The sequence below is a fragment of the Heterocephalus glaber genome, unplaced genomic scaffold, assembly GCF_053883595.1.
Source record: "Heterocephalus glaber isolate CG9 unplaced genomic scaffold, H.glaber_assembly_v1.0 deba00001460, whole genome shotgun sequence".
NCBI lineage: Eukaryota > Metazoa > Chordata > Mammalia > Rodentia > Bathyergidae > Heterocephalus > Heterocephalus glaber.
The window spans coordinates 5,555,526-5,581,520 of record NW_028258307.1 but is presented as its reverse complement, the minus strand read 5'-3'; the positions used below and the strand labels follow the sequence as shown (position 1 = coordinate 5,581,520).

At 44.7% G+C, this 25,995-nt stretch overlaps 1 protein-coding gene across 2 annotated transcripts in view; it reads left to right on the top strand.

The window, feature by feature from the left end:
* Dock5 (dedicator of cytokinesis 5) overlaps positions 1–25,783 on the top strand; it is a 185,591-nt gene extending 159,808 nt beyond the window's left edge. For both annotated transcript variants that reach the window (XM_004848358.3, XM_087216792.1), the window contains exons 40-52: positions 594–698; positions 4,450–4,591; positions 5,874–5,955; positions 6,515–6,599; positions 6,982–7,068; positions 9,300–9,476; positions 13,269–13,352; positions 14,017–14,154; positions 15,442–15,608; positions 18,964–19,132; positions 19,665–19,803; positions 20,614–20,714; positions 21,286–25,783. In XM_004848358.3, coding sequence (XP_004848415.2) covers positions 594–698; positions 4,450–4,591; positions 5,874–5,955; positions 6,515–6,599; positions 6,982–7,068; positions 9,300–9,476; positions 13,269–13,352; positions 14,017–14,154; positions 15,442–15,608; positions 18,964–19,132; positions 19,665–19,803; positions 20,614–20,714; positions 21,286–21,390 — 1,581 coding nt within the window. In that variant the 3' untranslated portion in view covers positions 21,391–25,783. The remainder of the gene's footprint in view (positions 1–593; positions 699–4,449; positions 4,592–5,873; positions 5,956–6,514; positions 6,600–6,981; positions 7,069–9,299; positions 9,477–13,268; positions 13,353–14,016; positions 14,155–15,441; positions 15,609–18,963; positions 19,133–19,664; positions 19,804–20,613; positions 20,715–21,285) is intronic.
* Positions 25,784–25,995: the final 212 nt, after the last annotated feature.

Below are 25,995 nucleotides of genomic sequence, written 5' to 3'. Positions count from 1 at the left end.
TTTCACCAGATGAAATCCTCACAGGACCATAGCAGCCATTGTGGGGCAAGGGTTGAAAGCCCCCCGGGTCTGGCTACCAGTATTTGGCTTTCCTTAAGCCACAGCGCTTGTGAGGAATGACAGAATTAAAAGAGATAATGGGAGAACGGAAAGACAGAATGTCCTGGCCACCTCCCTGACTCGAGCAGCTGCGTCAGGGACTTCGCCTGGAAAGTCCCTCACCTTCTTTGGCCCTGTGTCTGTGGTAAGGTGCACCCGCCTTACGTGCATCTCAGAAAGCGCTTTCTGGCCCTGCAGGGGCTTTGAACTCCTCCTCCCAGAAACTGTGCAAGCCACGGCTTTCCCTTTCCCATCCCATGGAGCACCCTGCACACAGCACCCTGTGCAGCCTGTGGGTCGTGGCCTCTGTGCCAGGACCTGGGATCCAAAACCTCCAGGCCCACAAAGCATCACCCTCTGCCCAGGACACGTTCTATAAAGACCTTTTGTGTCTGTGGCACATGGGAATCAACATGGCAAACAGGCTGATTTTTTTTTTTTTTTTAACAGCATCCTTGTAACCGCCTGGTGGAATGTCTTGTTTTGTTTTCCAGAAAAAAAGAGCCTCGTTTTATGAGAACATCATTAAGGCCATGAGGCCTCAGCCTGAATACTTCGCCGTGGGGTACTATGGACAAGGTTTTCCTTCTTTCCTGCGGGTGAGGAGCCTGAGGGTGGTCTCTGAGGCCGGGAGGCCGTGGCCTGAAGGAGGGGAGAGATCCACTGCTCTTGCAGATGGGCAACAGCACATGAGCAGCTGCTGCCCTTGGCCCTCACTGTGGGAAGTCAGGGCGGGATGCACTGCTGGCCTCTTCACCCTGCACCCTGAGGCCCTGCAGCCTTCAGGTCTTTCATAAAATCCCTCCGCTCCCTGGAGGGAGGGAGAAAGGGAGCCACAGAGCCAGCCCTGCTGCTGCTCAGGCTGGGGACAGGTGTGGATTTTTTTTTTTTATTAAATTCTTTTATTGGTACATTGTAGGTATACAACACAATTACATTTCTCACTGGGAATTGTACCTTTACATAATGCATCTTGGTTCTTATTTTTTCCCCATTCCTAGCCCTCCCTTCACACCCTCCACCCTTCCCTATTTACAAAGACTTTATTTCCATTTTTTCCATTTCTCAGCATTTTTCCTTTCCTTTCTTTCCTTTCCCCTGCCCCTCCCACTATCCCTACCCCTTTGGACCGTTTCCTGTTTTGCATTATCGATTATTCATTCTAATCATTGGTACATTTTAGGTATACAGTATAATGACATTCATCATTGGAAATTTGCACCTTTACATAGTCTCTCTTGGTTCTTATTTTTCACCCTTGCCCAGCCCTCCCTTCAACCCCTCCAGCCCTCCCTATTTACAAAGATTTTGTTCCTATTTTCCCATTTTCTCTATTCATCCCATTCCCTTCTGTCCTTTCCCCTGGCCCTCCCACTTCCTTCCCCTTTGGGACAGGTGTGGATTGATGAGGTTAGTTGTTTATTTCCGGCCAGAGCTACTTGGAAAGCAAGGATCCTTCAAATAAGACTCTCACCAGCCTTCCCAAAACAAAAAAGTGAAACTGACAAGGACAGGATTTTTCTTCTTTCTCAAAAACTTCTATAATGGAATCGGCATTGTAGTTTAAAAAACAGAAAAAGTTTTGCCTTCTACCAAAAGAGCACCTCTCTTGGATCTGAGCATGGTTTGAACAAACATTAGTCATTATCCTTCCTGTAATTAAAAAAAGAAAAAGTGATAAAAGAAAGCCTTTGTGTTCCCAGCAGTGCTGACTGACTACACAGTTTATTCTGTCATTCACTGAGTGTCTGCCGAGTACCTGCTCTGTGCCAGGCACATGTGAGGCCCTGGAAATACCCTGCTGTCACAGTCAGACCTCTCCCTGCCCTCCAGGCTTAGGCAAACAAATGGGGGAAGTCCTGAATAATTAATGAAATTCAAACTGTAACCACTGGTTCCTGCGCTGTAAGACCTATGAACAGGGAGTGTTTATCCAAGTAGAATAGAAACCTGTCTCTTCGTGAAGATTGTAGGGGATCGCATTAGTCATTAGTCGCTTCCCCGTCACTAGGACAAAATACCTGACACAACTTAAGCAGAGAAAAGGAAGGACCCAGGGACAAAAATAACAACCTTCTAGGTCATACCTCCAGTGACACACTTCTTTGGACCATCCCCACTTTGTAACAACACATTCAGCCATGAACTCAACAATCGATTAATCCACCGATGAGTATAGCACCCCCTGCCATGATCCAGTCACCTTCCAAAAGCCCCATCTCTGAATACATGAGACTGTGGGGGACTTTGTAGATGTAAACTATAATAGGGATATTTGTAATAGCTTTCATCATAGTCACCAAAGACTGGATCCATCAACTGGAGTTGGAGAGAGAAACTAGTCTCTCCGTGCCATGGAATACTACTTAGTAATACAAAAACCAGGCTTCCAAGATGCTATCACAGGGTCAGTCTCAAGTGTGTGATGCTAGGTGAAGAAGTTAGGCTTCAGGGGCTCCATGCAGTGTGACTTCTTTAGGTGATACTCCTGTGGAACAGAAAGCAGATCAGTGGTTATCTGAAGACTGGAGGAATTTGGATGACAGAGAGAAATTCTGAGTGGTGATGAAACTGTTCCATATCTTGGTAGTGGTCATGGTTGCATTTGTCAAAATGCACAAATTTTACATTAAGATGTTCATTTTTATTGTATGCCAATAATGCATTAATTTTTCAAAGAGTCAGGAAAGACATCCCAGGGCATTTCTGCATCAGCTGCCGTCTGAAAGGTGAGCTGGGAATTGAGGAAGTAAAAGTGATAGGGAAAGCATTCCAGGCAGAGGACACAGCAGGTGAGAGCCTAACAAGGCCCAGGGATAAGAGAAGACCGTGCAGAGCCAGGAGTGAGTCAGGAAGAGACTCAGAGTCTTGTGTTTATGTAGGGTGTTTTGTTTGCATGCCAAGAGCCGTGAGGAGCCATTGTAGAATTTTCATGTTGGGAAAGTCACCTGGCCTTGGTATGGAGAATGGGTGGGAGTTGTGTGTGACACGCTACTTAGAAACCCTTACAGATGTTCAGGCAAGAGAGGACCTGCTGGACTTGGGAGGTGCTAGTGGTGGATGTAAGGAGAAGTGGAACGATTTGAGTGATGGAGACAGTAGTAGGATTTGATGATTGGTGGGCTGTGTGGTTGAGGGAAAGGAGGTGTCAAGGATAGCCTCCAGGTCTCTAGGTTTCCAGCCTGCACAATTGGAGGGGCAGTAGAGCCAGGTACTAGCACAGCAGGACTGGTAAAGAACAGACACGTGGCGGGGAGACTTACTCCTTGAATAAGTATTTATCAAACTCCTACTGTGGGCCTTGCTCCAGTACAGGCATGGAGGCCAAGCCCAAAATGAACCCAAATCCTGGAAATGATCAAGCTTATATTCTAACTTGGAGCAGCTAAAATTGAGATAAATCAATAACATCTAGGCAGCGATGGCCTCGAACACTGCCTTGTGTGACGTACGATTCAGTGAGTATGGTGGAGAACATGGGCCAGGGAGGGTGAAGAGAGAGACAGCCAGTGAGAATGGAGCTGCAGTTTCAAATAGAGAAAGCAGGAAAGACTTCAGGTAGAAAATCACAGTGGACCAAAACCTAAGTGTGTCAGCCATATAGTACAGTAAGAGGATGAGCAAGGGTCCTCAGCATGAGACCAGCAGGTTGGAGAAATAGCTCTGCCATTAGTCTCATCAAGACAAGAGGAGCTGCATACGCCCCTCGTGACACTGGCTGCTTGTCTCACATGCAATGACAAAGGTGAAGTAGGAGCCAATCAGAAAACTGACTCAGAAAATTCAAAATTAAAACTTCTTGATGTGACATTGGTGCTCAAAAAGCTTCAGATCTGGAGGTGTTCCGGATTGTGGGTTTGGGGGTTAGGAACGCTCAGCCCGGATCTTGCTCTCCTCAGGTGGTGCCGTGAAAAGCACTGCTCCACAAACTCGGGGGATCAGATAGACAAGTAGTTTACACCTGAGTGTAAATTAACGCACTTCTTTCACCAAGAATGTCTTGCTATGAAAAATACTGGCTAAACTGAACAGCATGCCTGCTGATGTCATAGATTTAAATGAGGACACAAGCTTCCTGTTTCCTTTCACACCCGTCCAGGCTGTTGGCCGAGTGACTGTGGTCATTGGGCCATGCTATGAGGAGCACTGTGCCAAATAATTTTTACACGTGTGCATCAACTCCTCAGCCCTGTGAGATGTGACGCCACTGTTGAGCATGCCTTAGATTCTCAGGGGAAGCGGGTGGTGCATTGAGCTTGGTTGGGCAGACAGCGCCTTGCTCAGTGTCTAGTTCTCTGGTGGTACCTTCAGCCTTCATGGTTAATGAGTTCCCTTGTCTCTTACCTACAGAATAAAATCTTCATCTACCGAGGGAAGGAGTATGAGAGGCGAGAGGACTTCAGCCTGAGGGTGCTGACCCAGTTCCCCAGTGCCGAGAAGATGACCAGTACCACACCCCCTGGAGAAGACATCAAGATGTCCCCAAAGCAGTGCATCCTTGCTGTGGGGAAAGTGGTCCAGCGGCCTTTACCCTGGGGCAGCCCCACTAAGCCAGGGAAACTGAGGGTCCCAAGCCCTTTTCTGCAGGCAGACGTGTCCTGGGTTCTCAGGACTCAGCTTCCCATTCCACGTAAACCCTTTGGGGCCCTAATATCCTTAGGGAAGAAGAGATGAGCAACAAATCTTTAATAAGAAGGGATGCATTTTGTAGCCAGATGGGAATCTTGAGGAAAGAATAGACTTCCTGTTCTGAGTTTGGGATTCTCTCATATATTCTCTTATATTATTCTCATGTAGATTTTGAGACAATTTACAATTATCCCTTGGTATCGTCGGGGGATTTGATTCCAGGACCCCTCAGTCCTCACCAGAATCTACAGATGCTAAATTCCCTGGTATAAAATGATGTAGTATTTAAATATAACCTACGTATGTCCTCCCTTCTACCTTAAATCTCATCTGTTCATTACAGTAATTAGACTCCCTAACACAGTGCTAATATATGAAGGTGCTTGTTGCACTGCATCATGTAGGGAATCACGACAAGGGGAAAAGTCTGCATGCTTAGTACAAATCCAGTTTTCTGAAGAATAGTTTTGATCCTCAGCTGGTTGGCTCAGATACTGAACCCAAGTATGGAGGACCCACTGTGTCTGTACTTGTGACATGGCAAAGGGAGAAGCTATTTCTAAGACTCATCACTAAATCAGAGAAGGCAGAGTTACCCCTGAGTCCATTCTGAGGCCAGACTTCATTGCTTCCCATTATGTCCTCTTGGGTTTTAACATCTATGATCCTTAGGAGTATTCCTCTGCAAAGGGGGAATAATAATATTCACCTTGCAGAGTTGTTGCATATATTGAGAGATAACAAATTCAAAGTACCCAGTACAGTCCCCAGCAAAGCACTTGATAAACAAATGGTAGTCAAAGATAAAGGCAGTTTCTGTGCCCTAGGTTGTAAAGTCTGGCTGTTCCAGAGGGGAGCTTTTCCAAAAGAAATCATTGTAAACCATTTCTATCCACCTATTTCTCGATATTTCATTGATGCTTATTTTTTGTGTGACAAGATCTGCCAGGTACCTGGCCACAAGAAATGTCCCAGGAGTAATCACTTCCCCAGACATTGAGGTGACGCCTGTGGGAACCCCATTTTCAGGGTGGTAAAGGGACCCATTGGTGCCAGTGCTATTTCCAGCTGTGACTCAGGAGGAGCAGGGAGACTCATGTCACAGCTGCAGGGCTGGGCTCTTCCTTTCCTTAATGAACACCCAGACCTGCAGTGCTTCACTGTGAAGCCCGTGATGAGCCTGCCACCCAGCTACAAGGACAAGCCAGTGCCTGAGCAGATCTTAAAGTAAGTGGTTTGTTTTTTTTTTAAATAAAAAAATGTTTCTCATCTTTTTTGGGGAGTACATCAGAAGCAAAGCTTAAATTCCTTACTGTTTGGAAGTCCTGCAGCCTATTCTATTTTGAGCATAAGATCAGAGCTTGATAATTCAAAAGGATGTGGATTTTGTTTAGACAGTACAGTCAGGATTTCACTCTTACAGGTCAGATCCCTTAGCTATTTCTTACTCCCACTCAAGCATTGCTAGGACTGGCCGGGTCCCAGCGATTGAAGCTGAGTCTCATCTTTTGAGAAGCTAAAGTCCTACTGAGATTGATTGGTTACAAAAATCCAGATATAAATACTTTACCTGTTAGCATTGTGAGCTATGAAATAAACTCATAGATAATGAAAAGTGAGACATCAAATAAAGTGCACACTTGGAGTGGCCAGCATGTCCCCTGCCGGCTGTGAGCTCATGCTGTGGCTGAACCTCAGCACCAGTGGTCTCTGGTGTCGTGGGATCCAGGGCCAGGGGCACCTATTGCAAGAGAAGAAGTGTCCCATGGTTTGTGTCCTTCCACAGCTACTACAGGGCCAATGAAGTGCAGCAGTTCAGCTATTCCCGGCCATTCCGGAAAGGAGAAAAGGATCCAGACAACGAATTTGCTGTGAGTCCACCCCATTCACCTTCTAAAACAAGGTACAGTGGTGCTGGAGGCTCCCACCCCAGCAGTCCACACAGTGGAAATGACGGCACCCTGAGAAGAGGGGCTCCACTGCCGGTCACCTAGCCGGAAACTCAGACCCAGCGCTCACGTGACCTTGGGCAAGTCACACCTCCCTGGGCCTCTGTTTTCCATCTTGAGGATGGGAATGACCAAGTCGATGATGTGAATCAGCCTCAAATGTCCAGAATCCCTACATTTTATGTGGCCCATTCTGTGGGAGGCACGTGGGAAGGATTCTCACACTTAACTGGCCCCCGTGTGGGTAGGGTGGGTTATGGCTTATCCTAGAGCTGACACACATTTTGTTTCCTCCCTGCACCAGAACATGTGGATTGAAAGGACCACGTATACAACAGCCTATACCTTTCCTGGGATTCTCAAGTGGTTCGAAGTCAAACACATTTCAACAGTGAGTCATTTGAAATTGGAACTCAGAAAAAAAAAAGCACTCTGTCTGCAAATATAATAACAGCCTTTGTTAAATTCCTTTTTCAGTTTGCACCACTGGCCAACTTTGTGTTGCAGAAGAGAAATAAAAGGCATGATTGTAGGGCAGGGCTGCTTTGTAAAAGTGATGTTCCAACACCACCCCTAAAGGTTACTCGCAGTCAGTGAGTCTTTTATGGTGGAAGGAGCCCTGTCTCCTCCATGAGCCTGCTAGTGCCCAGAAGCATTTCTGGAATGCCTCTTGGAGTTTCCTGTCTATCTCGGCCTCTCCCGAACCTCTTCTGTTCCTTTACTCTCAGCAAATCACCTCCCCGGTCACCCTCACTCCTCCCTTCACCACTCCCCAAGCTGGCCTTTTATTTTTTAGTATTTATTTAAGCTCTTTCATTTCTAGCCCCCCCTAACTGTGGTCCACTTTCTTGTCCCTGCTTCACCTCCGGTTGATGTCCCTCCCATTGCCCGCCCTGCTCTGGCCTCTCAGGCCCCTTTTCCTCACTGGCTCCCAGTGGGACTCCTATGGAATAGGATTTGATGTCCTAGCCCTCGCAGCCCTTCTGTGGCTCCCTAGTGCCTACGGTACAGAGCCCAGACTCCGTCACATCCTTTGCGACAGACAGACCTTTGTGACTTAGCCTCCCTCCTCCCTGAGTCCCCTTCCCTCTCCTACAGAATCTGTTGGAACTAAACTGAGAGTTCCATGCCTTTTCAGTCCTTTGTGATACTGGGTCTTTTTCTCTGCCTGAAATGTTCTCTCGTGGTGGCTGAACCTACAGCTGACTCCCATCAAGAGTCAGGGTCAGCACCACCTTCTCCATGAAGCCATGTCTGGGACACCCAAGCTCCACCAGATGCCCTTCATCTGTGCTCCCGAAACCTGGGCATCTTTCCAGCCTATTGTTTGCAGTGTCTTCAGTCCCCAGTCAGACCAGAAACTGCCCCCAGCCATAAATTACAACTGACCCTCTCTAGACAATATAGTCTAATATTTGCAGTGTGCTTTACCTTACAGTGTAATAGCTGTTACATGTATTCGGGTTATAATAGTAATCTAAAGATGATATAAAGTAAAAGGAGGATGTAGGTAATTAGATGCAAATACCATGCCATTTCCTATCTGGGACTGGAATGTCTGCAGACTTTCTTATTCTCTGGGGCCCTAGACCCAGACAGATAACACAGGGTGATGGGGTGACTGTGTATCTTAATCACCCTGAGGAATGACTGTGTGTCTTGATCACTTTAATAACTATGGTGCATAACACAGCACTTAGCATAGTGAGGCTGCTCAAGAAGTATTTCTTGGACTGGACATGTAGTTCAGTGGCAGAGCACTTGCCTAGTGTGTGCAAGGCCCAGGGTTCCATCCCCAGCAATACAAAAAGGAGAAGGAGGAGTGGGAGGAGGAGGGGAAGAGAAGGGGAAGGGGAAGGGGAAGGAGAAAGTCTGAAGTTTTCTGAGTTCCTCAGCACTAGTGATAAATCATTCTTCAAGCATGGGTATCATTTCTGGATACAGACATTTGGAATGAAGTCTGGAGCAGGTGGCCACATGGCTGATAATGGGTTTTTCTAGAAACCTGGATTCAAAGACATTTCCATAGTAGGAGCTCTCACTGAGTGTGCATTGCATCTGTTTCATTTTCTCATGAAACTCACCCTGCATATTCTAATACCTCCTGTTATTTCTGACTTCTGTAAACTGCAGGATCTATCTATGGTTACTTATGTGTAATGTGAATATAGGGCTTCCAAGATCATTTGCCTTTTTTCACAGAGGTGGCATCAAATTCTTGTCAGGAGACATTTTTGGTGGTGCAGAAGTGTCTCAGATCTGCTCTTCTGCTGTCACTGATCTCAGAGGTGTCTGAGAATGCTTTCCCTAAGAAATAATCCTTGCTGCAGCTCCAGTGTTCTCAGATGTTCTGTAGACACTTTGTTTGGAGGAATAATCAATCAAATCTCCAGTTTTTAAGTCATCGTTCTACTTTCTGAGGAAATTTTAACCGGTGTATTTTTTCTATCAACACCATTGCAGAAAAGTATGGTGCCCTAATAAACATAATCTTCACAAGCAAAACTTCGCTCTCCTACAGCTGGTGGGCATCTGACACCTCTGGAGGGGGATAGGCAAGCTCATCTGAATCTTTGCTGCGGCACTCACAGATATCCTGCTTCCTTGTACTCTGCCCCCCAGGAGGAAATCAGCCCTTTGGAGAACGCCATCGAAACCATGGAGCTGACCAACGAGAAGATCAGCAACTGCGTGCGGCAGCACGCCTGGGACCGCTCCCTTTCGGTGCACCCGCTCTCCATGCTGCTCAACGGCATCGTGGACCCAGCTGTCATGGGGGGATTCTCCAACTATGAAAAGGTGAGTGGGTCCCCGGACCCCATAGGGCATCTCCAGGGCTCCTTCTCTGCCATGATACAGCGGGTGAATTTGTTTCCTACAGCTTCTCTGAGTTTTTCCTCTCCTGTCCATGAAATAGGCAAATGAAATTAGCAAAAATATTCTGCCTGACCTTATATGTCTTGGAGAGCAGCAATAACCCAGCCAAGGATCACCCTCTGCCCTATAAACCATCAGGGAACTCCAGCCCATTTGCTTCGGGTCCATGCACCTGCTCTTTCTGTCCTTTAAGAGCAGACAGCTAGCAGGTGGACCCCGGAATTCAGGATCTTCTGGAAGTGAAGCTCCATCTGCAGGGAAGCCACAGACACGCTATTTAGAATTTGTTTCTAGAAATCTTTGTCCAGGCTTTTTGTGCTGTAGGACAAGTGATGGCCTTGGATCTACAATGAATGAAATTAGTTCAACTAAGTGTTGTATCTGTTATTCTGAAAAGGCAGGAAAGGAGTAGGAGCCACCTTATAATCCCTTGCCTAGGGTTTGGATGTAGCACCATTTGAAATGGAGGTCATACACTCAGTGGTTAAGTACAGTTAAAAGGCAGGATTCATAATTGTTATGGTATATTTGCCAAATATTTCCAGAGTCCTCCTCTTGAATATAAATAAACTTTAGGGGAGGAAATCCCTTCCTGTAGGCTGGAGAGAGCGTGGAAAGAGAAGGTGTTGGGGAGGTGACAGTGATACATGGCTAGTACTCTTGCCTTCCTTAGTATGTGATATCCCGAACGAGCAGGGGCTTGGTGGCCCTTCACTCTTATGAATTTTCACTCGCCACTGTGTGCTCTCAGATGACATCTTCACCCTTCTGAGCTCCAGGGACCTGCAAATGAGGAAAATACCCACCTCACAGGACTAATGAACGTTCACATAGTCAGTTATTGACCAAGTCTTCATTGTGCAGTGCATGCCTGCATAAAGGATCTCATGCCAGGCATGGGGTGTGGTGGGCTTCATTAGTGGCAGTTTCCTTCCCGCCTCCCCTGTCCACTGGGAGCAGAATTGGGTGCTCTTCATGAGTGATGCCACCATGCTCTGTGGCTGCTGCTATAGGAGCAATCTTTCTTCTCTCTTTTCTTAAACTTTTTAGCCTTCTTTAGTCTTACGGTATTCAGCAGCTGGGAAAGACTCAGCACCAAAGACAAATTCTAGTTTGCTCATTTTCAATTTCAGTAACAATTTTCAGTGTTATAATGGATATCAGTACAGAAATACAGTTCAAAATACATTGCTTTTTAAATACCATAGTGCTTTGAGTATGTATTTTTTTCTGATATAAGTTTTAATGTATTTTTCCAAGTATTAACTGCTTATAGAATGCCCCTAAACCATAAATTCTTATGTGCAAATATCTGTAAATAATTTCATAAGAAGTTTTTTCAACCTGACAATCTTCTACTTTAAAAAAAAAGTAGGTGGGTTATACTGGTACATGCCTGTAATTCCAGCAGTCTGGGAGGCCAAATCATGAAGATAAAGAGTTGGACCCCAACCCGGGTAACTTAGCAATTTAGTGAGACCCTGTCTCAAAATAAAAAAATAGTAGGAAAGGGCTGGGGAAATAGCTTATTGTGAGGGCCCTGGATCGAAGTCCCAGTACCAAAGTGTGAGGGGGAGGCAAAGAGAGAGAGATCCTTCCTCCCATCCATCCATCCATCCACCCATCCTTCCATCCATCTTTGCATCCTTCCATCCATCCATCCTTCCATCCATGCATCCTTCCATCCATCCATCCATCCTTCTGTCCATGGATCCTTCCATCCATCCATCCTTCCATCCATCCTTGCATCCTTCCATCCATCCATCCTTCCATCCATCCATCCTTCCATCCATCCATCCATCCTTCTATCCATGCATCCTTCCATCTGTCCATCCTTTCATCCATCCATCCTTGCATCCTTCCATCCTTGCATCCTTCCATCCATCCATCCATTCATCCTTCCATCCATCCATCCATCCTTCCATCCATGCATCCTTCCATCCATCCATCCATCCTTCCATCCATGCATCCATCCATCCATCCTTCCATCCATCCATCCATCCTTCCATCCATGCATCCTTCCATCCATCCTTCCATCCATCCATCCTTCCATCCATGCATCCTTCCATCCATCCATCCATCCTTCCATCCATGCATCCTTCCATCCATCCATCCTTCCATCAAGGGAGATCAAGACTGCAAAGATACATAAAGACGTAAGTTTCAGTACCTTTGGCTGGAAACCCTAAGTTATACTTTCTGTTGCTGGACAGCTCTGCTGGACAGTAACAGTCACTTTGCTCTACTTGGAGGTTGCTCAACTCAAGCAATGCTCTGGGAATTGTAGTGCCTTTTATCATTGAGCAGAAAATTGCTTTAACTTTCAAAAATGGAAACTCCTTGCACTTGAAAGTTAGAAATAGATGAAAACCCAAGTAAATACTACTGTTCACTTTATATCGCTCTTCCCTGTAATTGCAGTTCTGGCCTGAATGAGTGCTTTGCTAATGTCCACTAATGCTTCCTGCACACAGTTCCGCCCGCAAGAGTTTGTTCATATTCAGTTTGCCAAGTAAAATGGATCGATCGCTTTTATAACTCCAGCCTGTTTCATAGAGTGGAGTTCTGCATTTGCAGAAATAGAGGAAAAGAATGAATTTAAGCCAAGCGTGGTGGCATCTGCCTGTCATCTCAGCACTCTGGGAGGCTGGGGCAGGAGGATTGCAAGTTTGACTCCAGACTGGACAAATTATCGAGAACTTATCTTAAAAAAGGTTGAGGTTGGGGGAGGTTGGGGCTGTAACTTAGAGCAAAGGCCCTGGGTTCAGTCCCCAGTGCCCCCCAAAAAAGCATCTTCAGAAATGAAGGTTAAGGTCCAGAGAGAAAATATGTAACTCCTGCTGGACATGTATAGTGCAAATGTCTCTCTCTTTCCTAATGAATCCTGTCTTTAATTACTCACCTATGTACAGCCTGTGTTTAGGAGTTAGGTTTAGGGCGTATTTCCCTATTCAAGGCCTTAGCTGGTGGCCCATGTTTATTACAAACATGCTGCTGACAGGAAATAATGAAAGCAACCTGCCCGCGGCGATATCCTCATAACATCATGTCTGTATCTCGTTTTGTTTTCAAAATAGCCTTTTGAATAATAGGTGATTAGTGAAAAGATACTCACATTCATGTACTGTTGGGGAAAAATGTGATGCAGCTAAAGTTGGGAAAGAGCAGCAAAAGTTATCAGCCACATCTTTTGGCTATTAACATGTTTGTTTGGGTTTTTTTCCTAATAATATCTACACATTTAATATAATTATTAAGTTTTAGATTCTGTTCTCTGGTCTTTTCTTCATTTTGGGGGAACACCTTTTTTTTTTTTTGGTACTGGAGCTCGAACTCGGGACCTTGCACTTAAAAGGCAGGCAGCGGAACCACTAAGCTAAATCCCCAGCCTGAACACTGTTCTTTTAATGAGTGATATTTTGCTTTGCTGGTGATTATTATTGATTAGTGAGTGTGTGAGTATGGTGATTGTTGAGAATGAACTCTTGCAAGGAATTTGTCTGATTTTGGAAAGATCACCAAACAAGACTTTAAAAAGAAAAAAATTATCCACTGTGGGATCATCATCCCAGGAAAGGAATAAGTTTCTAGTTAGACATTCTTGGTTTATCAGAAGTTATTTTTCCCCTCTCTAGGCTTCCTGGATCTCAGTTAGGATCCAGGGCACAGATAGGAATGTGCTGTAATCAGTGCTTGTGTCTGGTGTCTTTTCAGGCTTTCTTTACAGAAAGGTACCTACAGGAGCATCCCGAGGACCAGGAGAAGGTAGAACTGCTGAAGAGGCTGATAGCATTACAGGTGAGTGGCCAGGAAGGCATACAGCTGGCCACACCTGGCCAGGGGCAGCCACAGCACCTGGCTCTGAGACGCTCTGCAGGGCTTCTGTCTACATTGCCACTTTCTGGGTTGCTTTCCTTCTATCTTCCTTTAAGCTCTATGGAAATACAACCTATCAATGTAGGTCTGTTTGGCGAAGAGGTTGTAGAATGGCATTGACTTGAGCTGCACAGCGTTGAAATGTGCCTTCTTAGAGCTGAGATCAAGGTCCTTAACCTTTTTCCTGGCCTGTGTGTCCAGCTGACAGATGTTGGGCTCATTTTCTTCCTCACTGTTTCAGTGGACAATGGTAGAAAATGCAACCATCAAACTCAGTCTGGGGCCAAAACCAATCTGTGTCCATCCACAGAAATGCCAAGCTCAGATGGATTGGCCTTCTTCATCAGTTCTTCTCAAGTTTAGGGCTTTCTTGTATCCTTGGTGTGCAGATTTCTCTGTGTCATGGGCCGAAGCACCTGCAGTTCCCACCCCCTCCACTGAGAAATGAATTCTCATTTGATAGCACTGTCTCCCACTTAACCCATCCATCCCCAACCCTGCCCTTCCCCAGCCCTTCCCCAGCCTCCAAATCTGAATCATTCCTCTTCCTAAACATACTTCATTCCTTTTATGCCCTTCCTTCTAGATGCCTCTGCTCACAGAAGGGATCCGCATCCATGGGGAGAAGCTGACAGAGCAGCTCAGGCCACTACATGACCGGCTATCTTTGTGCTTCCGGGAACTCAAGGAGAAAGTAGAAAAGCTCTATGGAGTCATCACACTGGTAGGCTTTGTCTAAATAACCCTCCAGGTTTTTTCTGCTCTCTTCTGTGATATTGATCAGGTTTTCAGACTCCAAATGAGTCATAATAGTTTGGGTATGACGTGAAAATATGGGCAGGGAGCAGAGCACATGTTTTGCTTTTGATGACCTTGAACCATCCTTGTGCTGGATGGAGGTTCTCAAATGGGAATGGCTATCACCACTACTGTAGGGCTTGAGAAAACAGGGATTGCCAGCACTGATCCACAGGTTGCTGACCCCACAGATCTGTGTGGAACCCCAGTATTCGCCTTTCTAACAAGTTCCCGGTCGACACTGAGCCTAAAGGCTGGGCACAGCGCTTTGAGAATCACAAGACTTCCAGTTGAGTTTCTCTTAATCCCAGGCACTGGCCATGGCTATACTTCAGTTTTTCCGAATCTTTTCTATTTTGATAAGTTTACAGCCTTCACACCTTTAAAGGGGAAAATAGTTGTAAACTACATTTTACAATGAATACAGCCAATTTCATGATTTCTTTGCCAGTCTTAACACATTCTGCAGCTGTAATTCTCTTTTCTCTTCCTGAGGAGTTTGGGTGAGGGATGCGTTTGCTAACCATTCTCCCCAACAGGTGATTAGATTATTGTTTCTCATTCGTTACTCTGCTCTTTGGTCTTTGAGGTTGCCCTGTCTTCTTTCACAATCTTAACTCTTGAGCCTCTGTTTTTCAAATTCTTTCTTCAGATCAAAGCTCTGCACCCATCTCCTCCACAGTTCCCTCCCGAGGATCTTTTTGACCATCTCTTTCGGTCGTCCAAGTGCTCAGTCCTGGTTTCTTCCTACACATTTGGCTCTTCGCCTGCTGCTAGTTCTGAGCTTCTTGACATTGATCAGGTTTTCAGACTGCAGGCGAGTCAGAATAGTTTGGGTACAGCATGAAAATATAGGCAGACAGCAGAGAGCATGATATTGGATAGTGGCATCTAAAAACCTCCCCGAACATTGTCAAGTTGTTGTCTTTTACACACAAGTTCCACACAGAGGAATAAGCCTGTGCCCCACTAAATGTAGTCATTATCAGAGCCAGGCCAATATGAGCAAGTGAATTGAATATGGTGTCCCATGGGTAAGCCCCCTGGCGACGTTTCTCATGAAAGTGCATCAACAGATTCTCCAAGTTCAGCTACAGGTCTACAAATCTTCCTAGGCCAGTATTCCATTAAAAAAATAAAAACAGTGTGTGCGCACCAGATCGCTCGGGCTGAGTTCCCAGCAGCTAACCCTGAGGGCTCACGGGTTTTTCAGCCAACCAACTTTACAGAGAAGAAGCAGAGCCGCACGGGATCCCTTGTGCTGCCCTACATTATGTCCTCTACTCTGCGGAGGCTGTCCGTCACCTCGGTGACCTCCTCGGTGCTTTCCACCTCTTCCAACTCCTCTGATAATGCTCCTTCCAGGCCAGGATCTGACGGGTAAGCTGGGGTCTTTACTCACCTGGGGATGGGGTGAGACCATATTGCTTGTCTTTGGTTCCCTGCATGAGTCTTGGTCCATGTGGGCACTTGGGTCCTCTGAGGAGACTAATTCAGAGCACACAGGTGTTGGGCTCTGGGTCATTTCAGTTTGTAAGAATGCCTTTTTTTATGAATTGGTAATACGCTCACATAGCATGAATCTCCCTTCAGTCCCTGGCTCTCGGCCACAACACCACTCTCTGGAGATGGCTGTTGTGACCTGCAGATACCAGTGACTTTCTAGCATCTTTTTGTAGGGAATACAGCAATGCCCAAGTGCATGTTCTTTCTCATACTTCTTATGTGGGGGGGGGGGGTGTCGTAATTGGGGATCAAACCCAGAAGCACTCTGTCACTGAGCTACATCCCTACCCCTTTTTATTTTTCAGTTTGAGATAGAGTCTCACTAAGCTGCTCAGGCTGACTCTGAATTTGGCAATCCTCTTGCCTCGGCCTTCTAAGAAACTGAGATTACAGGCATGTGCTGCTATGCTTAGCTGCCTGTACTTTTTTAACACAAAAACAACATTCTCTTTTCCTTGCTTTATTCATGTAATATATCTAGAAAATCGTTGCAATTTCAGAACACAAGGAGCCTCCTCTTACGCTTTCTGTAGCTGCAGGCATCTCATATGTCTGTACCAGGATACAGTCCACCAGTGGCCAACTGATGGACATTTGGCTGATTAATTTCCATCTTTTCCTATTGCTGCAGTGTGACAGTGAATATTAAACTCCTTTTCCATGTATATAAGTTCGTTAGTCAGCTTTTCATCACTACAGTGAAATACCAGAGGCAAGCAGCTTTCTAAAGAAAAGGGGTTCACTTAGCTCCTGGGTTTGGAATCTGCAAGTGCAGACAGCAGAAGGCAGGCTCTGGTGGAGGCCCATGGCAGACAGTGGCGGATCATGTGGAAAAAGGGTCACGTGGTAAGGTAGGAATAGAAAGACAGGGACCGGCCAGGCTCTGTCCTTTGATAGCTGTGCTCCCCGGGATCTAGAGACCTCCACTGCGTCGCCACCTGCCTGGACCTCTTCCCTGGAGACTGAGCCTCCAATCTCCTAGCCATATCTGCCCTAGAACCCAAGTACTTCCTGTGAGAAAAGCCCTAAGAATGAAATTGCCCATCAAAGATGAATATTTGCAATTTTGAAAATCTTTTTTTTTTTTGGTACTGGGGATCGAACTCGGGTCCTTGAGCTTGCACAACAGGCTGCAAAACCACTGAGCTAAATCCCCAGCCCATTGAAAATCATTCTTAAACAGACTTCCCTGAAAAGATGTGACTAGTTCCCCCCGGTTATGCTGGCCCTTGCCACCAAAGCGTTTTAGCAGTCTTGTCAATTTGGGTCAATCTGATAGATGAGAAACGTTGTTTTTGTTTCTGTTGTTATGTAAAGTATTTTCTTGTATAGGTATTTTTCTGTGTGAAGTTGAAGATCTTTTTATTCATTAATAATTACTTGTATTTTCTGTGAACTGAAGTCAAATACTTTGTGTCTGTTTTTCTGTTAGATTGTGGGTCCTTTGCGATATGAATTTCTCCTTAGTATTTGACTTTATTTTTTTTTTCTAATTTTTTATTGAGTTGTGCTGCCTTTTAATATAGTCAAATAAGTCAGTATTTTATTTTTTGACTTCTGGATTTTATGGCACAAAGGACTTCCCCACTGGTTTTTTCATCAACTTTTAGAGTTTCTCTATCACAATTAAACCTGTTGATTCTTTGGAATTTATTCTAATCTTAGCTGTGAGATACGGAGTCAACCATTTTCTTTTCCAAATGGTTACCCACTTCTCGTCCTCTTCCAGTGAACAAACTATCTTTTAATCTGCTAACTGGAAATGTCAGTCTTATCGCAAATCAAATTTATGTATTTAGTGTTTGTGTGTGGACTTTTTTTCTCCTAATTTTTTATGTTCCTGTCTGTTCGTGTGCTAGTATTTTGCAGTTTGAATTAATATAAATTTAAATCATTTTTAATTTTTCATATTCCTTGTCAGGAATTATCTGACTAGTTTTGCTTATTTTCCACTTTTGTATTAACTTGTGTAGAATCTTATTACTGTTTTTGTTGAGATCATGCTAAATTTATGGGCTAACTTTAGGAAAATTGATGGGTTTTTAATGTTGAAACTTCCTTGCCAAAAATATGGACTGCCTTTCCATTATGTTCAAATTTAACATTTAAAAAGAATTATTTTGCACTCTTTTCTATGTGAGGTTATTACTTTCAAACAGTTACAAAATTAATATATGTTCATATAGAAATCATTTAAAGTACTAAAAACATAAAAGAAAAATGCTTTATACTTTGTCACTCAGACAACCACTGTTAAGGTGTAGTTATTAATACAAATAAAAGTGTATATATACATGTAACCACGTGGCAAAGCACTACATACACCATTTTGTGGACTACAGCTTAATTTAATATAAATGATGAGTATTTGTACATCAAGTATTTAAGATGGTGTTGAATATAAGTCATCAGCTAACTTTTTGTAAATTTTTAATTCCGCATTATTATGTCATTTAAATAACCTGCTTGCATGGTACCTTACCTGGAAATCAGATATTTATTATTTCCTATTTTATTTATACATCCTTTTCCACTGACATAGATATCTTTACATAGTTCCAACTATAACCTAGGCATAGTTCCGCACTTTGTTTTTCCTCGTCTTTATAAGTTTTTCCCAAATAGTTATATACTCTTTCTTAATATCAGTTTTTATTTATTATTTTTATGGCAGTATACCATTGCATTATACAGCATGTCATTATTAATCCTACTGTAAAATATTTAAACTGTACCATGATTTCAAAATAATCATAAACATTCATTTAAATTTTAATGCAATATCAAAAAAATTTTTAATGCAATATCTCAAATCAATATAAAATGTATTTTCATAAAAATTATAACAGATGTTTGTACATGGTAGTTTCAATTTTTATTTAGTATGAATTCTTAGACATCATACATTACCTTGTCAAGGGACGAATGTTTTACAATTCTTGATAGTAAGTACCAATATGTAATGCCATATGCAATATGTGAATGTGTTATTTTTAATCATTAGAATTTCCAGACATTAAGCAATACCCAATTCCTGTATTTGTGTTTTCTGTGATTTCTTTTTTTTATTCCTTAAAGACATACTCCTGCACCTTAGGTGAAGAATATAAGAGAGGAAGTTGTGGGTAGAGATGGGGTTGAGGAGCCGTGACCCTTCTAATTTCGGGGTGCATCCTAACTGTTGGGGAATCAGTCCTTTGTGATTTGTGTCCCTTTTCCTGGCGGATAGGTCAGTCCTGGAGCCGCTTTTTGAGCTCAGGGCTTCATCAGGTGCCAGAGTTGAAGACCTGTCCCTCAGAGAGGATGGCGAGAGCCGGACTGCCAAGTTCAAGAGGAAAGACTGGAGTCTGAGCAAGTCCCAGCTCATTTCAGAGAAGGCTCCAGACCCTGACCTGACGGTAAGGAATAAAGTCAATGGAAAGAAACAGAAAGCCCTGGAGATTCGCACGGCTGGCCCTCAGGCCAAATGCTTCCCCATGCTGTAGTGTCAGTCACAGATGGGGGTGGAGAGCATCAGGCTCTAAATCAATATGGCTGAAGGTCTCATACCCACAATGCAGTGTGTGCATTTGGTTGGAGTTGTGGTTCTTGCCACTGTGTTCTGTGAGTCAGCCAAAACACTGTCATTTCTCTTCTTTTATCTTTAAAAAAAGAGTTCTTCTTCTTCCAGAAGCCACAGCAAGTTGTTAAGGGTAGTAAGACTAGCTTTCCCTGAGAATCAAGGTGGCTCATTGCTAACCTGAGTGATGCCCAGTTGTGGTCAAAATAAAGACCAGCAGCCAGCTAGGAAAGACCCTGTGGCCTCGTGGTTCTCAAGTTAGTGTCTCTGCCCTGGTCCTCAGCATATGCCATTGTGGAGCCTTGAAAATGGTTCCTGGAATTAAGCCTTTTTCCCAGTTCCGCTCACTGTGTTTTCCTCCTTGATGCTAGAGCCCAGCCAAAAAGATCCAAAGGCCCAAGAGTCTCCAGCTGGTGGACACTCGCTTAACACCGTTCCACAGCTCTGCGCCGGCTCAGTCCACTCCCCTGAGCCCTCCTCCACTCACACCTAAGGCGACCAGGACCTTAAGTAAGTTCAGATACCTCTTATATTCATTTTCTTAAGGAAGGGAGCATGTTTATGAATCTGGGCAATTTTTAATCAAGCCAGTCAAAAATAATATGGGACTATTGTGAGGTTGATTCAGTTCCGTGTCCACTGATAGAGCCTGGATTTTGGTGCGGCTCCCTGGGCTGCCAAGATCATTAAATTTTTCTGAATAGTGATCCAAAGGTTCTAAGTAGCCTTTATCCAATTGCAAAGGTATAAATGAGAGAGGGTCAGAGTAGAACCATACAGAAAACGAGTACCTTGTGACCTAACTAGTTACTGAGGAGTTAGACCTGTTCACCAACAAGAGATAGGTTCATTCCAAGTACTTCTTGCAGTCTGGCTTGAAAAACTAGCGACACGCAACACTTAGGAAAAACTACAAGTTGCCTATAAAGCCCAGAAGCATCATGGCAGGATAAATCTACCATTGCCAAATGGGAGACAGTCATTAAGCAGGAGTTAGACTTAATTAGATAAGGTCTTCTGGAGCACTTGGGATGTATCAGACAGCACAGTAATACCGTTAAGTTCCAGAAATGTTCGCATCTGCAGCTTAATAGTAAACTCTGAACAGAGCATGGAATTTTTACTTTAGAATTTCTTGTGAAGCCTTCCGGGAAGTGTATGCTGTCTTTATCGTGAGGGTTGAGTAACCATCTTCATTTTGTCCCTAAAATCCATCTAATATGCATTAGAAGCTTGATTGGCCAGGCTCCTTTAGGGGTTCCTCTGAGAAGTATTGATAAATACTTCTGTCCACCTCCATTTTCTTTGTGTCATTCCCAGGCTCCCCGTCTTTGCAGACAGATGAGCTGGTGGCTTCTGTTCCACCTCCACCTCCCCCCAAAAGCAAGCCCTATGAGAGCAGCCAGCGGAACTCCAATGAGGTAGGGAACCCCCGTGGGGAGTGGGCCACAGAGCATATTTGAGGAGACTATAGCATGTTCTCCGAGCTCTTGAGAAGACAGGTTTTCCTACACATTTGTTACTGTAGGGATCCTTGGTTCTTTCCCCAAAGAGACGGGAAGAAAAGATGCAGGCAGACCTTTGCAAACCGCTGGAGGCAGAACAGCACTCTGCCCCTCCAGCTGGGGACAGGTAGTGACGTGAGTGAGTTCTAATTCACACGGAAGAGTCACTTCTGAATGAGAGACAGTTGTTCTGGAGTGGGCTCATTCCTTCATTCAGCAAATATGTACTGAGTGCCTCCTGGGTATATGCCGGGTACCCGTGTTGAGAATACGGGAGTGGGAGAGAGAGGAAGAGGGAGAGGATATGTTCAGCTCAAGGGGACAAGGAGGACTCCTGGGGCTCATTTCCCTCTTCACCTTGCAAAGGTCTGCATAGATAAATGCAGATCGAGTCAAAGCTAGAGCAGAAAGTGGGAAGTTGGGAGGAGGAGGGACAACTGGGGAAAGAGAGGAGAATCGTTTCTGATTGCACGTGTCTGCTCCCCAGGTCGCGCCCCCCTTGCCTATACGAAGAGAAGCCAAAGCCCCACCCCCACCCCCTCCAAAGGCCCGGAAGTCTGGCATCGTTTCTTCTGAGCTTGGATCCCAGTGAGAATTTTCCCCTTGCTCTGCAACTCCGAGTGCCTTGGACAGCTGCTGCCTGAAACCCGGTCTCCCCAGGCTGTGTCCTCGGGACCCAGCGCTCCCTGCCGGCTGCCTTTCCTGACGTGGGGTGATGTTTACTAGCTCAAAACTGGGTTTGTTCTTTTGGAAGCTTCTCTTTCATGAATGTCTGGGTCTATGCGGCCCGCTCAGCCCATGAGGCATCCCGGAACTGGCCGTTTCCTGTGCATTTTTCAAAGGGTTGTTCTCCTTCACCGTGATTACCTTTCAGCCTCTGCCGCAGTCACTGGCACATGCACCTGTCCTTCTGCCACCCCGGAAGTCTGCTCCTGGATGCGCTTCTTGCTTTGCTTCTAAAAAGCTGCACTCGAGACTTCGTTGCTCCTCTTACACGTGCGTCCCTGTCCCATCTACCCTCTTGGGAAGGATGGACACCAAGTCCTCTCTGGGAGCCCACACGGTCCTCTCTCTCATGTCTGCTGTGTCTCTTTTGAGGCAAAAATACATTTTTAATGGAAATTTACTGCTTTCAGGCATAAATAGCAAATAACCACTGAAAAATGATGGACTCACATTGGGCCGCACTCCTGACCATTGGCCTGCACGGCACAAACCCCTTAGGGCTCCTTTGCACAGTGTCTTGTCCTGTCCCTCCTCTGAGCTCAAGTGCCCGGCTGTAAGAGACCTAGGAATCCACGGCCAACAGCATTTTGTCCAGATCCCATTCAGATGGCCCAGCCAGTAGCCTCTGTCTGCTACCTGATTTTACCCTGGAGAATACAGTGCAATATTTCGCCTTGATTATTTATTCCTCTTGATCCTGGCTTTAATTTGCTAATGGTACTAATGTCAGTACTCCTTTCAGAAGAATAAGTGGAGTGTTTTGGATGACCAGATAGTACATACTCAACAGTAGTCACATGAAGTTACAGACGTATTGAGCTAGAAGTGTTTTCAAGGTCATGGAAAAAACCCTCCATGTTGTAGATAAGGAAACTGGGGCTACACAAAGAAAGTGGTAGTACAGATTTTTACTCATAGCTCAGCTTGCTAACGGGCTATACCCAGAAAATGCCTAGATCTAGAGGACATCTCTGACAGCATCATCAATGCCTAACCCTAGGTGAAACAACATTGGGAAGGCTCCCAATATTTTTATAGTCCTTAGGTGTTGATGTCAATGTCCAAATAAGGGGACCCCTCCAGCAGTCTCCCTGACCTTGCCCAGAATCCTTTTCTCCAAAGTTAAGAGAACAAAGAAAGCAGCGGTTGCAGCTGGGAGGCCCTGCACTTGCCTGCCTGCCTGCCTGCCTGCCTGCCTGTTTGCATTCCTCGTTTCTCCCCGACCCCTGTCAGGAGCCGCACACCCGTTCATCGCAAGGAAGAACGGAGGTGGAGGAAGCAGCAGCCTCTGAGCAAAGTCCATTGCATTCCTCACGAAATTACTATGCATATTCTAGAAATGGCACAGAAATCTTTATTCTTTCTCCTGCCTGGGAAAACCTACACTGTGATCATGGGGAAAAAAACCCAAAAACATGGACTTCGGAATGGAACCTGTTTGGTTTCAAGTCCCAGCCACATCACCTGTTAACTTTGCAAACTCTCTCCAAGCATCTGAAGTTCTTTGAGCATTCCTTTTCTCACTTTCCAAATGAGGACGGTAGCTTCCACTCCGGCTGCTGTGGGGTTCTGGTGGGCTGGAGAATGTGAAGGAGGAGCCCTCACACCACGGCCCTTTCTTTCTCTGCTAGGCCTGAGTGAGATCCAGAACTCGCTAAGGGCATTGTTGATATTCTTTATTTTATTTTTATTTAATTTTTTTTTTTTTTTTTTTGGTACCGGGGATCAAACTTGGGACGTTGCACTTGTGAGGCAGGCGCCAGAACCACTGAGCTAAATCCCCAGCCCTTGAGCTCTTTATTTTAATTCAAGGTGATTTGGGATGTGAGTGTGGGTTGGTTCCGAACATACAGTCCTTCTCAGAGCATGCTGTCTTTTATATAGTTATTTGTAACCAGAGAGAGTACTAATAGGAATTGAAGAGGATTTGAAGTGGAAGGAATTTCCCTGCAGAGAAAAGTTAAGAAGACCTCCATGGTGCCTAGGACTACCTCTGAAAAGTCACCTAATAGGCTGGCCGGAAGGGATTTGTCTCACTCTACTTGTCAGACTGCCATTAAAATGGAAAAATATAAATAGGGCAAATAGAAATCCCAAACCTCCTGCCTATGCTCCCAGCGCAGTATAAGTGAGCCCTCAGTCTGGTCTTTCAGCAGAGGCTGGGAGTTCGGATCCATCAGTGCCTCACTACATTCCTTTTGTAACAGGATCTGTTTTTCCATCTGCTGCCCTTGCCATGTTAATGAAAACAATAGCTCTCAACAGTCTGAACACAGCAGATTCCAGGTAATGTTTTGGATATCAGATTATAGAGGACACAGGAAGGTTCATTTCCTTGGGAATTTATGTAGTAGGAAAGAGTCGTATTTGATAAAAATACATATATAATGTCCACCCTGAAGTCAAAGAGGAGACTGCAAAGAAGTTCCTTATGACTACATTAAGTATAGACTAGATGAGAAACAGGAAGACAAAAGTTTCTATTTTTTCTTGCTAAGATCTCTGGAATATTGAAAGACATTGAATTATCTCCCAAAATGTCACAGCCTTCGTGAATATTGGCTATGGTTGGTTGCTTTGTGGTGGTCTTTATTCTTTTTTTTTTCCCCTCACTCTGCCTATGACCTGATGACTTGTCTTGCTTTGGGATATTTATTCAATTGTTTCATTCAACATGCATGAAGTTTTTATGGAGGTCAGATGCCAGCCCTAGTACTAGCCCTTCGGGATGTGGCAGGGGAACATGTTCAGTGCAAACATCCCAGCGTACAAGGATACTGGTACTCACTGAGGTGTGTGGTGGGATTGCAGAGTTGGGACGTTAAGTGAAAACGGACCCTAAGAAAGACTACAGGAGGAATCTTTTCCCCCGTCTCAGCCTTCACCCTTGACTCCAGACTCAGTCATTTTCTCCCACCAGGGCGATCCATTAACAACACAGCACATTGCACATCCGTAAGATAAACCAAGATTTGAGCAGGACTTGAGATAACAACCTGCATTCACTAGCTCTTTCAAAACGCAAGTGTCTTTCCCTAGTTGGCTCCAGAGAGGGTGTGGCTTATTTTAAAATTGAGACACAATTTATATAAAGCGCACATACTTCAGGCGTGTGGGTGGATGGGTCTTCAGATTGCTAGACACGCAGGTCAGCACCTCTCAGACACAGACATGACTTTATCTAGCACACCTGAAGGTGCCCAAGTGCCCAAGGCCCCGTGTAAGGCATTTGGAAAGTCCTTTGAGATTTGTGCCTTCCTCCCTAAAACTTCTCAGGTATGGTGAAGAGGGGAGAAAAAATCCCACCATCAATGCAAATTAAGATTGTAAAGATGTTGTACCTTTTAGCAAGTGAATTCTTAGTCACTCTGTGACCCTGTTCCCTCATCCTTAATTATATATTTGAGGCTGCATGATTTTTAGTCCTTTCAGTTCTTGCTTCTAAGTGAACCAAAAGAGAAAGTGAGTCACGAGAAAACTGTACAAAGGCTTTCAGGTTCGTGAACTGGACTGCCCATTTTTTTAATCCTAAATTGGTGCTTTGACCCTCCCATACCTTGACAGTTAAGATCAAAAGGTTTGTGAATATTGTAATAATGAGTCTAGCACATTTTTTTACAATATTGACCTAAGTTAGCGTGATTGTCTGCAGCAACCTGTAAGTGTCATTCAGACCCAAGCAGTCTTCAGATCTCAGCAGCCCAGCCCACCACGTCTAGACTTCCGGTGCATTTTAATAATTGTGCCTCCCTTTTCTGTGTGATTTAGGAAGATCATAAACATTACTTCCTTGGAAACTTTCATTCTGCTCTAAGACTGTTACTTAAATTAGGAAAAGTGAGGTTTCTCCTCCAGTGGGCTCAGAGTTGCAGCATCAGTTCTGATCTCCGAAGGAACATGTTTTCCCTCAGGTTAAGGGCTCCACACTGGTTCTTTTGGGGGGGGGGGGCGGTTACTGGGGATCGAACTCAAGACCTTGCACTTGCAAGGCAGGTGCGGTGCCACTGAGCTAAATCCTCGGCCCACCATACTGATTCTTCAGATCCAGCCAAAGCTGGTCTCTCACATATGCTGCCAGACTCACCTGTTCAGTCATCTTTTGGAGTTGTTCAGCCTTTATCCATAAGACCATGATTTTGTAACTAGTTGGGTTTCAAAAATGACCAGTTAGGAAGATGTGCATTGAAGTAGATGAGTTTTATTCAGATTTGCTGTTATTTATTTTTTAAATTAAAAATGGAACTGTATTTTAAAACTTATGTGTTTAGTTTGTTATTCCTGTTATATTGATGGAGTGAAATCATGAACCTTAGACGTTTTCCTTCTTGATACCTCCCTCCAGACCTAGCACACCCAGGGCCCCTCTGACTCATTTCAGTACAAATCCTGCTGGTTGAAACTTGTACTGCCAGGTCCTGAGTCACCATCTTTGCCTGGAAGTAATAAAAACTGCAAACCCTCTGGTTCTTTC